Genomic DNA, 15,532 nt, shown 5'->3' with positions numbered 1-15,532 from the left:
GAGCGACCCGGCAGAAAGGGTGGGCTGACATCTTCACATTCACTGCAGCACTGCCTCCTGTGCTATAAGGCACAATGCACACCAATGGCTTTGCAAATAGCTAATGACTTGATTTCTCTTTTCCTTATGTGCAGCAGATTTTAGTCCTCTCTCTCAGGCAAATTTGCTGAGGAAAGTATACATCATGCCATGTACAGTCCAACGATCGGGCTTCTTAACACTGGGGGTGCGGCCCCACATCTCCAGGCGGGCGCGACAGAGACGATGATGAACAGTTTCATCTCTGCCCGTGCTTATTCCCACCCAACTCTTCAGAAATGCACCTGAAGTCTTTGCTCAGTTTTCCTGCACGAAAACCTCTCGACAAAACAAACACTGAGAAAAGTACCTTAAAATAACATGACGCTATCATCATCATCGGGAGGAAAGAAAAGAAATTCTGGATGCGGAAGCCTTACTTACTGCAGCCCTTTTCAGAGCTGGAAAGAATGTCTCTGGGACCACCACGACTCACGGCCACTGAGGACTGCAGCTCAACTCTGCTCGTGAGCAATAAGCGTTGTAGCCCCCAGAGCACGCCAGGCTGCCTACGTGGTACAAGGAAGCTTTCATAAGATGATGCAGACCCCACTCACAGAGCGAGTAGCACAGTGGCTATCCCAGGCCTTCAAAAGCCCCCCTCAACCCTGTGCAACGGCCACCAGGTGCTTCCTCCTCATGTGAAGGCCATCCAAGTCAGGGTTCTGCAAAGACGCACAGCTAAACTTCATCATCCTCACCAATATTCAAGGGAGGCCTCAGTCCTCTGGGAAAATTTTACCTCTACAGATCTTAAAAAAAAAAAACAGTATTCAGCAATCATCTCCGAATCGCCTTCTCTCATGTGTAAGGACAGACAGATGCTATCAAAGCGTGAAATTCCAGGCTGAACCTCAAATCTGACGTGGCTGATCCTCCACAGATGACACAAGTTTCCTACCAACTCAGCAAAAAGAAAAAAAATGGGACCACAAAGAAACGTGTATTTTGAAGCATAAAGTATGAAACATGGAGGCTATTACTGACATCTTTTCACCATGAATCTTGCCAAAAATGCAGCCATCACTGCCTAGCCTGTAAGACACACAGGAAAAAAATATTCCAGTAGGAAATTACTAGTTGGGAAACTTCTGAAGTCTAGCATGCAACACACATACTCTACAGTATTGCCAAGGGAAGTATTTATTTTTTGTAATTCATTTATTTTAATTGGAGGATAACTACTTTATAATATTGTGATGGTTTCTGCCATACATCAACATCAGCATGAACCGGCCACAGGCATACATGTGTCCCCTCCCTCCTGAACCCTGTTCCTACCTCCCTTTCCACCCCAAGGCTGCAGGCTGTCACAGAGCACCAGCTCTGGGTGCCTTGCATCACCCATCAAACTCCCACTGGCTCCCCATTTTACATTTTTTCAAACATTGCTTCTATATTGGGTTTAACAAAAAGCAGAAAGACAAAGTGGGAGCTCTTGAATATTAAATGGAATTTAACACATGTTGAGTCAAAAATGGAAAAAACTCCACAAGTGAGAGTAAACGTCTTAAGTATAGCACCGTCCTAAACACACAGCTTTAGTGACTAATAGCTCCCTTTTCTGTTTCTTTAAAATCAAACCAGAGTCCCAACCTAAGCAAAGCACACAACTGCCACATTTGGCAGAGAGAGAAAAGAGTTTACCTGCTGAAGCAAGCACAGTAAGATTATGACACCTTTTTACAGTCCTTACTTTCAAAATATTTTGGGTTTCATTCCACTTATTTGTCCATTCCTTGGTCAATTCTTGAACCTAAAAGAAAAAAAAAATACATATGTCATTGCTCTATAAAAAAATTACTGTGATTTTCTTCTAGAAAGTTTTCAAACTCTTATAGATTACAGAAGAACGTACTACACTTTTTTAAATTAGATAGCAATGCCGCAAAGTACCATTACCAAATATAAATCAAACTAGTTGATCTCACCCTACAACCTACATTATGGCAAAGGAAAGAACAGAAAAAAAAAATCTGTCAAGCTGCCTAGAGCTTTACAGCAATAAAAGCTGCTTCCTTGGATATTAACCAAAATTACAAGTTCAAAGATGCCACCATCCCATTACATGGGTTAATTTTTCCTGATTATACTTTAGGTCCTATGAAATGGTGATTTACTTTACTTTCTCATTAGATGTGATGATTAAGTCACCTTGGAAACTGCCATTTTCTTTTAGGAGATAATCTGCTTTTGTAGCTAATTAATAAGGTTTATAAATTATCACTTTATCTCTTTTTTTTAAGGTGGCTCTTTAATTGACTCTTAGTAAAGGTAAAAATATCTTTTTGATAATAATCAGCTTCTTTCCAGTCTGCAGTAACTTAAGGGAGAAAATATCCCCCACTGTCGAACACAGCACAGTTGGAAATAGCTTCTCAGTTAATGAAAATACTCTGCTAGTTCCACACAACTTTTTAAATGACCTGAGTCAGTCATTAAGAAGTAAAGTGATACCTGACTGAGAGGTAGAAAAAAAAGAATGTTAAATTCTGTCAAAAGGAATATACTTCAGATTAAAAGAGAGTGACCTCTGCGGGGCTGGGGGGAGTGCGGGGCACACACCCTCCCAAAGCCTCTTCCCTTCCGTCCTTCAGTGTTCCTGCCACCTCCCCACCCAGCAGCAGACACCATCCCAGTTCACCTGACTGGTCTCCCTACCAGTAAGTTCAGCCAGGTCGAAGTGGAAGCACAGAATACACTGGATTAGGTGCTCAATGCTAAGAGGAAGATACTTTCCACAGGCCATTAAGTATCATAAACGGAAAGGACGTGAGTCAGCAACCTTCAAGAAAGGCTGTGTTCATTACTGACAAAAAAGGAGGGACTGGAGTGATAGTTTATCCGAAAGCAAACTTCTCACGCACCTTCTTCATTCAATGGCTAGACATTTTACTCCTCAATTTATCGAAAACACCCTGGAGAAGAAAATGGCAACCCACCCCAGCATTCTTGCCTGGAGAATCTCATGGACAGAGGAGCCTGGTGGGCTGCTGTCCTTGGGGTCGCAAAGTTGGACACAGCTGAGGAACTGAACACTTACCGCAAACAACTACAGGAGTTCTAAGGTAGCATTTTTTTTTAAATAAAATATCTTCCTTAAAATGATACAAATAAACTTATTTACAAAACAGAAAGAGACTTAGAGAAGGAGAATGAACTTATGGTTGCAGGCTGGGGCGAGAGAAGAGGGTGGATAGTTAGGGAACTTGGAAGAACATGTACACTCTGCTACATTTAAAATGGATAACCAACAAGGACCTGCTGTACAGCACAGGGGACTCTGCTCAGTGTTATGTGGCAGCCTGGATGGGAGGGGTTTGGAGGAAAATGGATACATGTATATGGATGGCTGAATCCCTTTCCTGTTCTTCCAAAACTTTCGCAACATTGTTTGTTAATCAGCTATACCCCAATACAAAACAAAAGGTTTTAAAAATATATCTTCTTTAACTGGGCTTCCCTGGTAGCTTGGCTGCTAAAGAATCTGCCTGCAATGCAGGAGACCCCAATTCAATTCCTGGGTTGGGAAGATCCCCTGGAGAAGTAGCCTACCCACTCCAGTATTCTTGGGCTTCCCTGGAGGCTCAGACTGGAAAGCATCTGCCTGCAGTGGGGGAGACCTAGGTTTGATCCCTGGGTTGGAAGGATCCCCTGGAGGAGGGCGTGGCAACCCACTCCAGTATTCTTGCCTAGAGAATCCCCACGGACAGAGGAGCCTGGCGTGCTACAGTCCATGGGGTCACAAAGAGTCAGACACAACTGAGTGACTAAGCACACACACACACATCTTCTTTAACTAGTTATTAATGTCAAATCTATCATCTTCTTAGTAAGAGAAGAAACAGGATTGAGCCTCTCTAACTTCTTTTTTTGCTCACTGGTATATGTCAGGCAAGGCTGTCCTGCCCGGCCCCCTGGACCAGCCACACCCACAGGCTCTCCTTTCATCACTCAAGTGATGCCAGCCCCATGGGTCAAAGGGCTTTTGGTGCTGGAAAAGCTTTCAGAGAGGGAATATTCTTACACCTTCTCTCCCTACAGACATAGAAGTGACTGGGGTGATGAATTTACTAATTTATAATAATCAGTTAACAGATTCTCATTGGCAATTTATCTGAGAAACACCAAGTATTTAACAAAGCATGCTTTGGGATTTTACCAACAGGTATGTTCTCCCTGAAGAAACGTAAGCCAATTAATCCTTTTCCAATTCAATCAAATAATTCCAGCTTTTGAAGAACTGTAAGTATGCCTTGGGTTTCTTTTACCACTGAATTGAAACCAAATAATCTTCATTTTTAAAATTCAGGGGAAAAAAAAATGCAAAGTCTGATAGCACCTCTCACAATGTGACCAGGTGATAAGATTTACAGCCAAGTGGATGGCAAACAATTTTAAAAGGTCAGCAAAAGAAGAGATAAAAATTTAGAAAATGTTATTAACAAGAGTCATGTCTGTCCCCACATGTATAACAATTCAAATTAAAATGTTTATTAGTTTCTATTAACTTGCTAGGTATTCCTGAAAACTATCAGTAAGAAATAATTTAAGACTATATTCAGACACATCACGGGTTTCCCTGGTGGCTCAGATGGTAAAGACTCTGCCTGCAATGCCAGCTTCAATCCCTAGGTCAGGAAGATCCCCTGAAGAAAGAATGGCAACCCACTCTAGTATTCTTGCCTGGAGAACATGGACAGAGGAGCCAGCAGGCTGGGATAGTCCAGAGGATAACAAAGAGTTGGATATGACTGAGCGAGGAACACACACAATCCAGACACATCCATCTAAGTCCTCAAAATTAAAATTTCAAGTACCAAAATACAAAATGTCAGGAGAAAAATAGGGATTAAGAAACTAATGTTTTCACTAATGCTATTATCAGCAAATTAATCAGCATAATTATCCAGGAAGTGTCAACAAGTTCCTAACTACACTCCGATTTGTATCTTCAATGCTGTGTATTCTTGAAAGAGCTTGACCAACAGAATCCTATTTTCTTTCTCAATCTGCTTTAACCATTTGGCACAGTGAACAAAATCCACTCTGAAAACATTATTAATACCTGTTTCTCTTTTCAAAGAAGGTCTTTTTTTTTTTTTTGTCATTTTAACTACTTTATTTTTTTTTATTTATTTATTTTTTTATTTTACTCTACAATTCTTTTTTTTTTAATTTATTTATTTATTTTTAATTTTTACTTTACAATTCTGTAGTCTTTTTCTTTTAAAAAGAAAAAAAAAAAAAGAGTATAGAAGTAGGTCATCCATGAAACTAGTTTTCAGAAAGCACCAGCACATAATACTGGCTTCAGCCCAGAACACTCTCTCCCCCCAACCTCAAATCCCACTTTGCTTAAGAGCAGCTAAGCACCTTCCCAGAGTACTCAGTGATTCCCTAAGTGCTGCAATTCCCACTAATAACTAAAAGGATGACCAAAAAACCCTACGGTGAGGCTGTGGGGACCAGCATGTGAACACAGCCTCCCTGCCTCGTGCAGTGGCCCAGTCTCAGCTGTATTCAACCCTTGACTACCAGAAAACCCCATCTATTAAGTCACAGAGGACACAGGAGATACACTGGAAGTCAGCGAGTGTGGGTCTTTAAAAACAGTGGGAGCATTAACTGTCATGAAGAAAGAAACAGTCTCAGACAGCAAGTCCTGGGCTGGCCAAAAAGTTTGTTTGGGTTTTCTGGGTCTTTAAAAACAGTGGAAGCATTAACTGTCATGAAGAAAGAAACTGAGTCTCAGACAGCAAGTCCTGGGCTGGCCAGAAAGTTTGTTTGGGTTTTCCTGTAACATCTTGTGGACAAACCTGAACAAACTTTCTGGCTAACCCAATACTAAAAAAGTATCCACTTAAAATAGTGAAACTTAAAAAAACAAATAAATAAAATAGTGAAATGATTAAAAAAAAAAAAAAAAACAAGTTAAGGTGTCACTTACTCTGGCTTCATTCTGCTGAAGTTTCTCCTCCATACTTAAGGCTGTGGGGGAGTCCAAGAGGGCAATCTGAAATGCAGACCACAAAAGGCAGAGGCAATGAGTGTACACCGATAATCTAGAGGAAGGATCTGACCTGACACTGTAAACCATCAAAAACTGCCACCTAAACTATTAAACAGAGGTGAAAAGTATTTTCCCACACCTCCCTAAAAGTGTTAGTCACCACGAAATCTTTAATCCACAGGGCACATGCCTCGTAATATTCAAAAAACCATAGCATCCTGGTAAAACTACATTTGCAACACAAATCAGCAAAACAAGGAAAAAGACAAACACGTAATGGGCTGACATTTTATCAAAATCAAACACAGTCTAAATCCCTAGATCCTGAAAGACTCTTCCGTTTTGAATTTGCACCGAGTACAGGTTCAAAAAGAGGGGTTATTCAACCAGAGGTTTCTGAGATTTATCCACACTGACTCGTGCAAATGACCCTCCTTTATAACTACTGCTGGGTCACACACTGTTACAGGAAGGCTGGGCCATAGTCGGTGTCCATTTCCTTATCTGTGTTGCAAAGATGGATGTGAGAGTGATAAACCCCAAAATCAGGTTCACCCTGGCAAGGCAGAGACAGGGGAGAGAAACACAGCCAGGCGGGGTGCAGAGAGGGCTTTGACTGCATTCATACTCGTAACTCAACTCGCAACCCTAGAGGCAGGAACACAGGGCTCCAGACGAGGCTACCTGAAAGGAAAACGGAAGGGGGTCTCCCTTCCGCTCCACCTCTCCAGGCCGTGGGCAACCTGTCTCACCCGTTCTGCTACATAACTGTGCGGTTATTATGGTCATATGCAAGTGCGCTCGTGTTGCTTTTCAAACATAAACAGCATGAACGCTATTCTGAATATTGCCTTTTTCATCTCACAATCTATCTTGGGAAAAATTCAGTACAAATAAATCTATTTTATTTTTTGTAACAACTCCAGTTCCACCGTACAGCACTCCACTGTGCGGTTATTCTACAATTTATGTCCACAATTTCCTCTTAATGGACTGGTAGTTTTTTCTCATCTTCTGCTTTACCAGTGACGCTACAGTGACTTATCCTATACCAGCTGCCTGCAGTATGCATGGCAGTATCAACAGAATAAATTCCCAGAAGGGAATTTGTTAATCACCTATATGCACGACTTTTTTTCATTGTCTCTCCTCCACAGAGGCTTTCACATTTCCTTGACTACCTGGTCTGCTTTTGCCCATCTTCACAAACACCCTATCACCTAGTTTTACTCTGTGACCCTCCCTGAGATGTTGTCCACCTTGAAAGTTTATACATAGCGACACTTTTATTATCCAGCTATTATTCGAAGTTTATCTGTGACTTCAGCTACATAAATGAGAAACCCTTTCTCCTTCCATCTTCTCTAACTCATTGCCTTCTTTGCTTCCTGGACTGTTCCTGCCTATTTCTACGTTGTTCATTTTCTTGCTATCTTCGGAGACATTTAAGAGAGAAAAGTTGATGGACCTGTTCTCTCTGCCAAACTCAAAGCAGAAGTCTGAAAAGATGCTTTAAATAGAACAAAAGAGAACATGTGAAAAGAGAAGATATCCAAACGCTTGACTTCATTAATCAGGAGACACGGAAACTACAATCATTCTATGACGCCACATGGCCCCATCAGAATGGCCCATGATGAAAAATAGAGAACACCAGGTATTGGCAAGGACCTGACGCAACCAGAACTGGCACTTTCATATATTGATGGTGGGATACAAGTTGGTATAAAAACCTTTAAAAATTATTTTGCAGTTTATCTGCTAAAACCAAACATTATGTGCCCCTTCTGACACAAATTCCACTCTTAGGAATAAACTTGACAGAAATGAAGCTGGATGTTCACAAAAAGACACATACAAGACAGTCCACAGCAGCAGCAATAGCAGCAAAGAGAAAATCTCCAAAGCCCATCAAACAGAACGGGTGAGCTGGCGCACACGCGTGTGATGGAGCGCAGCACAGCGATGCTCATACGTGGATCCGAACCCACACGCTCCACCGTGCAGGAACCTCACAAGGCCTCAGACGGAAGCTGGTCACGATCATCCGGGGCCAGCGCACCCCCGCCAGCCGCGTGAGGCCCCCCAGTCTGTCCTCTGTTCTCACTGTCACTTCTCCCCTTGTCCCTCAACCCTGCTGCCTGCACTGTCACCTCCCCAGGCTGTACGGCAGCCCAGCACCCTTGCATGTCTGCAACTTTATGAAATGGGTTTTTTGTAGGTCTACGTTTTGCAATTCCATAAATTTGATCTTATATAAAAGCGAGAGCAAGAGTATGTACTACATGGTTACATTTATATAAAGAACAAAAAGAGGCAAAACTAAAAACTAACCCTGCCTGAAGAAGTCAGGATAGAGGGTACCCTTGAGGGGAAGAGCAGGCGGGTCTAGGAGAGGAACGTGAAGAGAGTTTCGAGGGCACTGGGGAACATTCTGCTTCTCGATAGCGTGGTCAGATGGGTGAGTACAGCTTGTGAATACTCACAGATATGTACAGTCAGAATGGGTATCATTCTTCAGTGGAGAGTTCACATGGATGTATATATACATATACACCACTACATATTTATCTGTCTATAATCTATGCAACAGAAGCAGATACGTGTCAGAATCTTTCGCTGTATTTAAACTGTGCTTTTGAAACTCTGATACACATGGCATTTTGCGTTGGCAAATTATTAAACATAAAATTATTAAAAGCAGGAGCTTTTATCTGACTGTACTTCAACAACCCAGAAATGGAGCTCTGACTTGAACAGCATTTTCAATGAACCACAGCAGCCATCTGGAACAGGATACTGTGGGAAAACAAGAATGTCACCAAAAAATTTTATACAGAGATTTTTCTAATGAGCGCTTAAGAACCTCTGCTTATTTTATTGAGCATCACAAACTGAATTAATTTTGGATAAGCCTGTATTGTCTCACAACAATTTATAGCTTCACGGTGCAATAAATTACTTTAAATTGGACTCGTTTTTATTGTAATGTATTGTTTATCAGAATTCTTCACTGTATCCTAAAATAGACAACAATCCATTCCAGCCTCACCCCCAAAACTACAGTAACTAAAATAATCCTTTAATGACTGTGGTGGTCTTTGGCCATGAAAGAAAAAGGCAACCGAAGATCACAAAGGATAAGATAACTGGCATACACAACACTTCTGAGACATTCCTCAGACAGAGTGTGCAAACATTTGAATGAAGTTTTCCTGTTGGTGTGATAAGGCTCCTTTCAAGGACTTCCTCAGTTTAACGTTTAACAGGCTGATCTTTCTTTTCCTTCATTCTCATGACTTACTGTTAACTACAAGAATGTTCCAAGTGCTTCCCTTCACACGCAGTAGTCTGGGTAACTCTATCAAATCACCTTTATATGTTTACCTCAGGCAAATATTTTTAAAACATGGAAAAAAGATCCCAATAACATAGTACATAAATGAAAATGACAGCTGTGGCTGGCATCATCAGTGATTCGAGCCTGGTAACATCATGAGCTGCTGGACTCATCATGCCGAGACTTCCACACACACACAGGGAAGTTCCACATCAGTAAGCACAGCTAGGACCTCCCTGGTGGTCCCGGGGTGAAGACTCTGAGTTGCCAATGCAGGGTGCAAGGGTTCGATCCCTGGTCAAGGTACTAATCCCACATGCGAAGCAGCACAGCCAAAAGATTTAAAAAAAAAAAAAAAAAGAGTACAATTATGTGGAGCTATTTTTAGGTGCAGAGATCAGCTCCCAGCCCACTCCAGTCCCCCCAGTTTAGAGGACAGCAACTCTTGGGGCTTTCAGGATGCGGGAAGCTCTGTGAGGCTCTTGGCCTGTTGAGTCTCATGAATCAAACTGCTCACAGGATGCCAAGGGCTTCCCCATGCTCCTGGAGGGAAAGCTGCTCTGAAGACAGCTCTGTGCATTTGAAGAAAAGCTGGGTTCTTTTTTTTTTTTTTTTTAATGATACACTTCAGACATCCATTCATGGGTTAGGAAATGGGGAAAATGTATCTTGTTTTGTTGGGGGGTGTTTTTCTTGGCCACGTCATGCAGCATGTAGGATCTTAGTTCCCCAACCAGGGACCGAACCCATGCCCACTGCTTTGGAAGCACAGTCTCAATTATTCAACCACCAGGTAAGTCCCTCTTTATTTCCAACTCCACTTTAACTAGAGTGTTTTAAAAAGTGATCCTGACTTTCTCTCATGACTGTGTCTAAACCAACCAGCACGGATCACACTGTGATCACAGAACGTAGCTTGGTACACGCACCATGCCGAAGACTACAGTGAAAAGGACAAGGCTCCTCCACAAAAACCGCAAAGGATCCTGAAGGGAGGCTGTTTCCGCCATCACGTGCGGGCCCAGGCACATCACCTCAGCCAGGCCACGGGGATGTCTCAGGACCCCGCATCACTATAACCACTGCGGTAAGGAACAGTACCAAAAGGAGACTCAGAACAGGGCTCAAATGAGTCTCTCATTCTGGTAAAATACATCTTCAAGTCATAAAATGCTTCAGTAGAATTTTAAACATTGCTCCAAGCACCTCAATTTCCTTCCACTAATGGAGATTATGCTGCTAATCCTACTGCATGCTAAATTTCCATCCATAATTGATAACTATTAGGTAGTTAATCATCTCGGGTTTACTGGATAAAATCTTACGCACAGAGCATATAATGAATTCGAAGGCCAACAGGAGGGTGATGTTAAGGAGAGACCGGGCTAACTCACTCAAAGCTTTACTTAGCACTTATTTACTCAAGTCAATACGACTCCCGAGATGAGTGTCTCATTAAGATCTAGAAATAGATGCCATTACTCAAAGAAAATTACCCGTAAGTCTCAGAAAAGAGCCAACCTGATTCCCCTGGGCAAGCAGCGTCTTCAGCCTGGCTATCTCGGCTCGCAGTTCACGGATGAGCTTGACGTTGGCGTCCTCGTTAATGGTAGGCTTGTTGATGATGTTTTTGGCTCTATTTGCATAGCGAAGAGTACTTAGGGTTTCTCCATAATTGACATCAGCAGGTGAAATGGCTGTGAAGAATGAATTCAAAATATAATTTATCCAGCACTCTGTTTCATTTAACACAAAGTTGGTTTGTAATTTAAAAGTCAGATTAACCCCAGGTCGCTGGATAGATTAAATATTCATTACTGCAGTCATGAATATTACAAATTATCTGGGACTCATAGGAAAGGTGCTCACTATGCCAAATTAAATGCCATTTCCCTCTTCTTAAGTTTAGAATCAGCCATCTAACCAAATCTAAAACGAGACTGGAAACACTCCATTGCAGCTTAGGGAGTTTCCTCTGTTGAACATATAAAGAGAGGATTTCAAGACTATTTACACTTCTCAAGTTAAAGCAGGAATCCTTTTAAAAGAGTTCTGGCAAAACCTACCACCTATGAAAACCCAGAGTGTGATAACTTTTGTAAAGAGTCTGTAGATCAGCTAATGCTCTTCCTCCCAAAGCTTTGGTTGATCACATCCCCACCTCAACCCCAACAAACTTGAGAGCTAAAGCAACTACACAATTGCATCTGGGGTGCACACCCCTGGGAAGACCCCTAGCCTCCACACGGACTGCATGGCTCGGGCAGGAGGAGACATGGAGGCAAGAAAAGGCGGGGGGCAGCTGGAAGGGAAATTCTCAACAGTTATCTCCCCCTTGCATATTTTCCCCTCTGTTCTGCTTCTTCCTGTTAATTAGTGAAAATATAGATGTATATTATTGTTATCATATATATCACACTTTTTCCTTTCAATTCTTAATCTTAAATTCCTTATTTTCTGCTTTTAAATAGAAAAATAAAGTTGGGTTATTTCTAGTTTACGTCTAGAGTTGGCAGAGTTGGAAGTTTCTGTCCTATAAGCACAACTGAGGATCATCCTGCATGGACGTCAGTTTGCATAACCAAAAAAACGGCAAGTTAATGTAACCAGGAAGAGGGGAAAAGAGTCAATAATACCATACTGTAGACTGGATCACAGTAAGTACTTTTCTTCAAAATAGAAAACGTTAAAAAAAAAAAAAAGAGGTGCTACTTCCTAATGAAATACTTTAAACTTAAAATAGCCACAATCAATTCACATGAAACACTGTACGTTGAGAAGAAAAAAAACAAAAATTCTTACTGGCTATCATGATAGTTTTAGAGTTTCCGCCGAGGCTGTCTTTCAACAACCAAGTCAAAACAGAATCCCTGTAAGGCACAAAAACTTGCTTCTTCTTTACGAGAGGGTTTGCTGCATCCTGAGATAAATCAGCTGCAGGGAGAAAGAAAAGGTGGGGGAAAGCAACGACAATTATTAAAGGTTTTTTGGTTCTTTTTCCCTTGAATTTGGCTTCAAAAAACCTTGAAGCTATTACTCTAGTTTGTAACACAAGCATTAAACCTAAGCTCTTCATGCCACTGAGAGCACCGAGCGTGAGAGCAGGCGGGAGACAAGTGTGACTCTACCTAAGGCAGAAATGACGTTTCCCAGCGTCACGAGGGACTTGTTGATGTTGCCCCCTTCCTTCAGCCGGACCCCGGTGGCACCAGTGGCGTCCGCCCGCTCACTTCCAGCAAGATCGACCAAGTGGATCTTACTCACGGTTTCTGAAGGCATTTCAGAATCAAATTTTGCCTATGGTGAAATAAAAATGCAAAATGGAAGAGGTATAAAGAATGCCAATATTTATATAACATTGTGTGTTTGTTTTTCTTCTGTGTCATTCGTATTTATTAATCTTTTCTCCCCAACTAGATTATTATTTCTTAACAGAAACAAAATCTTTTACATCCTCATTGATAACTAGCATTGGACTGGCAACATATTTAGCAATCAAATTATTTTTGGTTGACTAAGTCTTTTTTTTAACTCTTTTATATCAGAATATAGTCAATTAATAATGTTGTGATAATCTTAGGTGCACATCAGAGCAACTCAGCCTTACATATACATGGCTTCATTCTCCCCCAAACTCCCCTCCCATCCAGGCTGCCACATATGTTTCTGTGTTTATAACACAAGTTCAAGGGCTTCCCTCATAGCTCAGTTGGTAAAGAATCTGCCTACAATGCAGGAGACCTGGGTTTGATCCCTGGGTCAGGAAGATCCTCTGGAGAAGAAAATGGCAACCCACTCCAGTATTCTTGCCTGGAGAATCTCACGGACAGAGGAGCTTGGCAGGCTACTGTCCATGGGGTCACAAGAGTCAGACACTACAGCAACTAAACCACCAATACAATTTCTAATTATTTCCCACTCCTCACTGTGATCTCTCAGGGTACATTTTTTAATTTTGTTGTTTCATTGGGCTTCTTCCTGATCACAATAATTATACTGGATACAATAGAAGCCGACCATATGTGAGTCTTAAACTTTCTGAAGAACCACGAATTCCATTATCCAAATCAGTCAGTCTTTCAACAAGGGCTGAGTCTGACCCAGGCAGAGAAGGAAGCTAGGCCCTGAGGGGCACTCATTCCATAAAGAAAAATATAAGTAAACAAATAATTAGTTTTGCTCTCACCTAAAACCTTGAACAAGACAAGCATAATGGCTTTCCAAAATATGATAAACAGACAATTATGTGAAAGATCATCCAACCATTATTTGATGTTAAAATACAATTTGTTTCACAATTATAAAATAGCAAAAATCTTAAATACTGTATTCTTTGATTCCAAATTTTACCAAAATCTTACTTTCCCAAGACTTTTAACCCATGTTTTACAGTCTAAACCAAAATGCCAAGAAGTTACTACATTTTGCTACAAAAGCAAGCCTCTTAGGAACTAGGGATGGCCACATCCTAATACACATTAACCAGAAAACAGGAGAAAAACCAGCAAACGTAATAAAAGATACATTTCTGGAGAATTTATCAGGAGTTGTTCCAATTGACCTTAGAGAATTTTTTCATCTTCTTTGCTCTCTGATCCCCCTCATGAATTATGCTAAGTCTCTCTACCTGACATGCTCAATGGTTAACACAGGCCAGACTCCCCGACACGTTCAGGCTCATTGGTTTCACTGGCCTCGGTGTTAACATTATTTCCCGAGTCATTTCCACGTGTGTTCTAAACGCTCTCCACCTCCAGATCAGGACATTAATACTTAAAAAACATCCCTTGTCCTTTAATATCACTTTAATAATCACAATTAGCATTGTGAGGTGAGTTCCACGGAGCCATAGAGGACCACCCACCTTAGACCACTCAGGGTGGTGAGTTCCTCACCCTGGCCTCCAGCTGCTCTGTCTGGCAACCCATTATCTACCACAAAGCTTGCAACAGTGAAAACTCTGGCTTAATTAAACACAGAGCACTTTTTTTTTTTAATGTGGAGAACAGGGCAGAAGCCTGCTAAATATGTCTTAGAGGTCTTCATCAGCCTACATTTCAAATGAGCGTGTTTGTAACTGCAGAGAAACCATCACGCAGCTCATGTGCAGGTCTGCCAACTGCTAAGTTGCATCAGTCGTGTCCAACTCTGTGCGGCCCCATAGACAGCAGCCCACCAGGCTCCCCCGTCCCTGGGACTCTCCAGGCAAGAACACTGGAGTGGGTTGCCATTTCCTTCTCCAATTCGTGCAAGTGAAAAGTCAAAGTGAAGTCGCTCAGTCGTGTCCGACTCTTCACGACCCCACGGACTGCAGCCCACCAGGCTCCCCCGTCCCTGGCATTTTCCAGGCAAGAGTACAGGAGTGGCGTGCCATTGCCTTCTCCGCATGTTCAGGTCTAAAGAACAAGAAAACAGCAGGGGGCGCCTCTGAGGCGCCCGGCTCAGCACAGACCAGTCCGCAGCCGGCGCTGAGGAGCAAGTGACGCACTCGGGGGCGGGGCGACGGCCCTCACCTGCGTGAACTTGATGGTGAAGATGGCGTGAGACCGGCTGCTGACGTCATTCATCCCAGTGGCGGCGGTGGTCCGGTTGATGTTTCCTGCCTCCATAAGCTCTTCGACATCACCATAATTCTGCACTAAATGTTTGGATAAATCTGAAAAAAAAAAAGAAGGGGGTGAAGAAACCTCCCCAATAGATAGTAGAGGGAAGAAGAGAGGTACTTATACAAAATAATCCATGACTGTACGCATCTGTGGGCTTCCCAAATGGCACAGTGGTTAAAAATCCGTTAGCCAATGCAGGAGAGGAGGGTTCAATTCCTGGGTGGGGAAGATCCCCTGGAGAAGGAAACTGCAACAATACTCCACAATTCTTGCCTGGGAAATTCCATGGACAGAGGAGCCTGGCGTGCTACAGTCCATGGGGCCACAAAGAGTCGGACACAACTGAGCGCACAGGCATCTGCTCCTGTGCAAACCTGTGGTGGTTTCTAATGCAGACTCAGGAGCTGACCGCCTGAGGTCCAGTCCCAGCTCCTGTGCAAACCTGCAATGGTTTCTAATGCAGACTCAGGAGCTGACTGCCTGGGGTCCAGTCCC

At 42.4% G+C, this 15,532-nt stretch overlaps 1 protein-coding gene across 2 annotated transcripts in view; it reads right to left on the bottom strand.

The window, feature by feature from the left end:
* Positions 1–15,532, bottom strand: part of KIF16B (kinesin family member 16B) — a 289,681-nt gene that overhangs the window by 213,313 nt on the left and 60,836 nt on the right. For both annotated transcript variants that reach the window (XM_040248276.1, XM_040248274.1), the window contains exons 7-12: positions 14,945–15,087; positions 12,560–12,728; positions 12,234–12,365; positions 10,953–11,128; positions 6,029–6,094; positions 1,775–1,834 (exon numbers count right to left, since the gene is read on the bottom strand). In XM_040248276.1, coding sequence (XP_040104210.1) covers positions 1,775–1,834; positions 6,029–6,094; positions 10,953–11,128; positions 12,234–12,365; positions 12,560–12,728; positions 14,945–15,087 — 746 coding nt within the window. The remainder of the gene's footprint in view (positions 1–1,774; positions 1,835–6,028; positions 6,095–10,952; positions 11,129–12,233; positions 12,366–12,559; positions 12,729–14,944; positions 15,088–15,532) is intronic.

This window comes from Oryx dammah, unplaced genomic scaffold, assembly GCF_014754425.2.
Source record: "Oryx dammah isolate SB20612 unplaced genomic scaffold, SCBI_Odam_1.1 HiC_scaffold_10, whole genome shotgun sequence".
In the NCBI taxonomy this organism is placed as follows: Eukaryota; Metazoa; Chordata; class Mammalia; order Artiodactyla; family Bovidae; genus Oryx; species Oryx dammah.
This window is presented reverse-complemented; position numbering and strand designations above follow the sequence as displayed.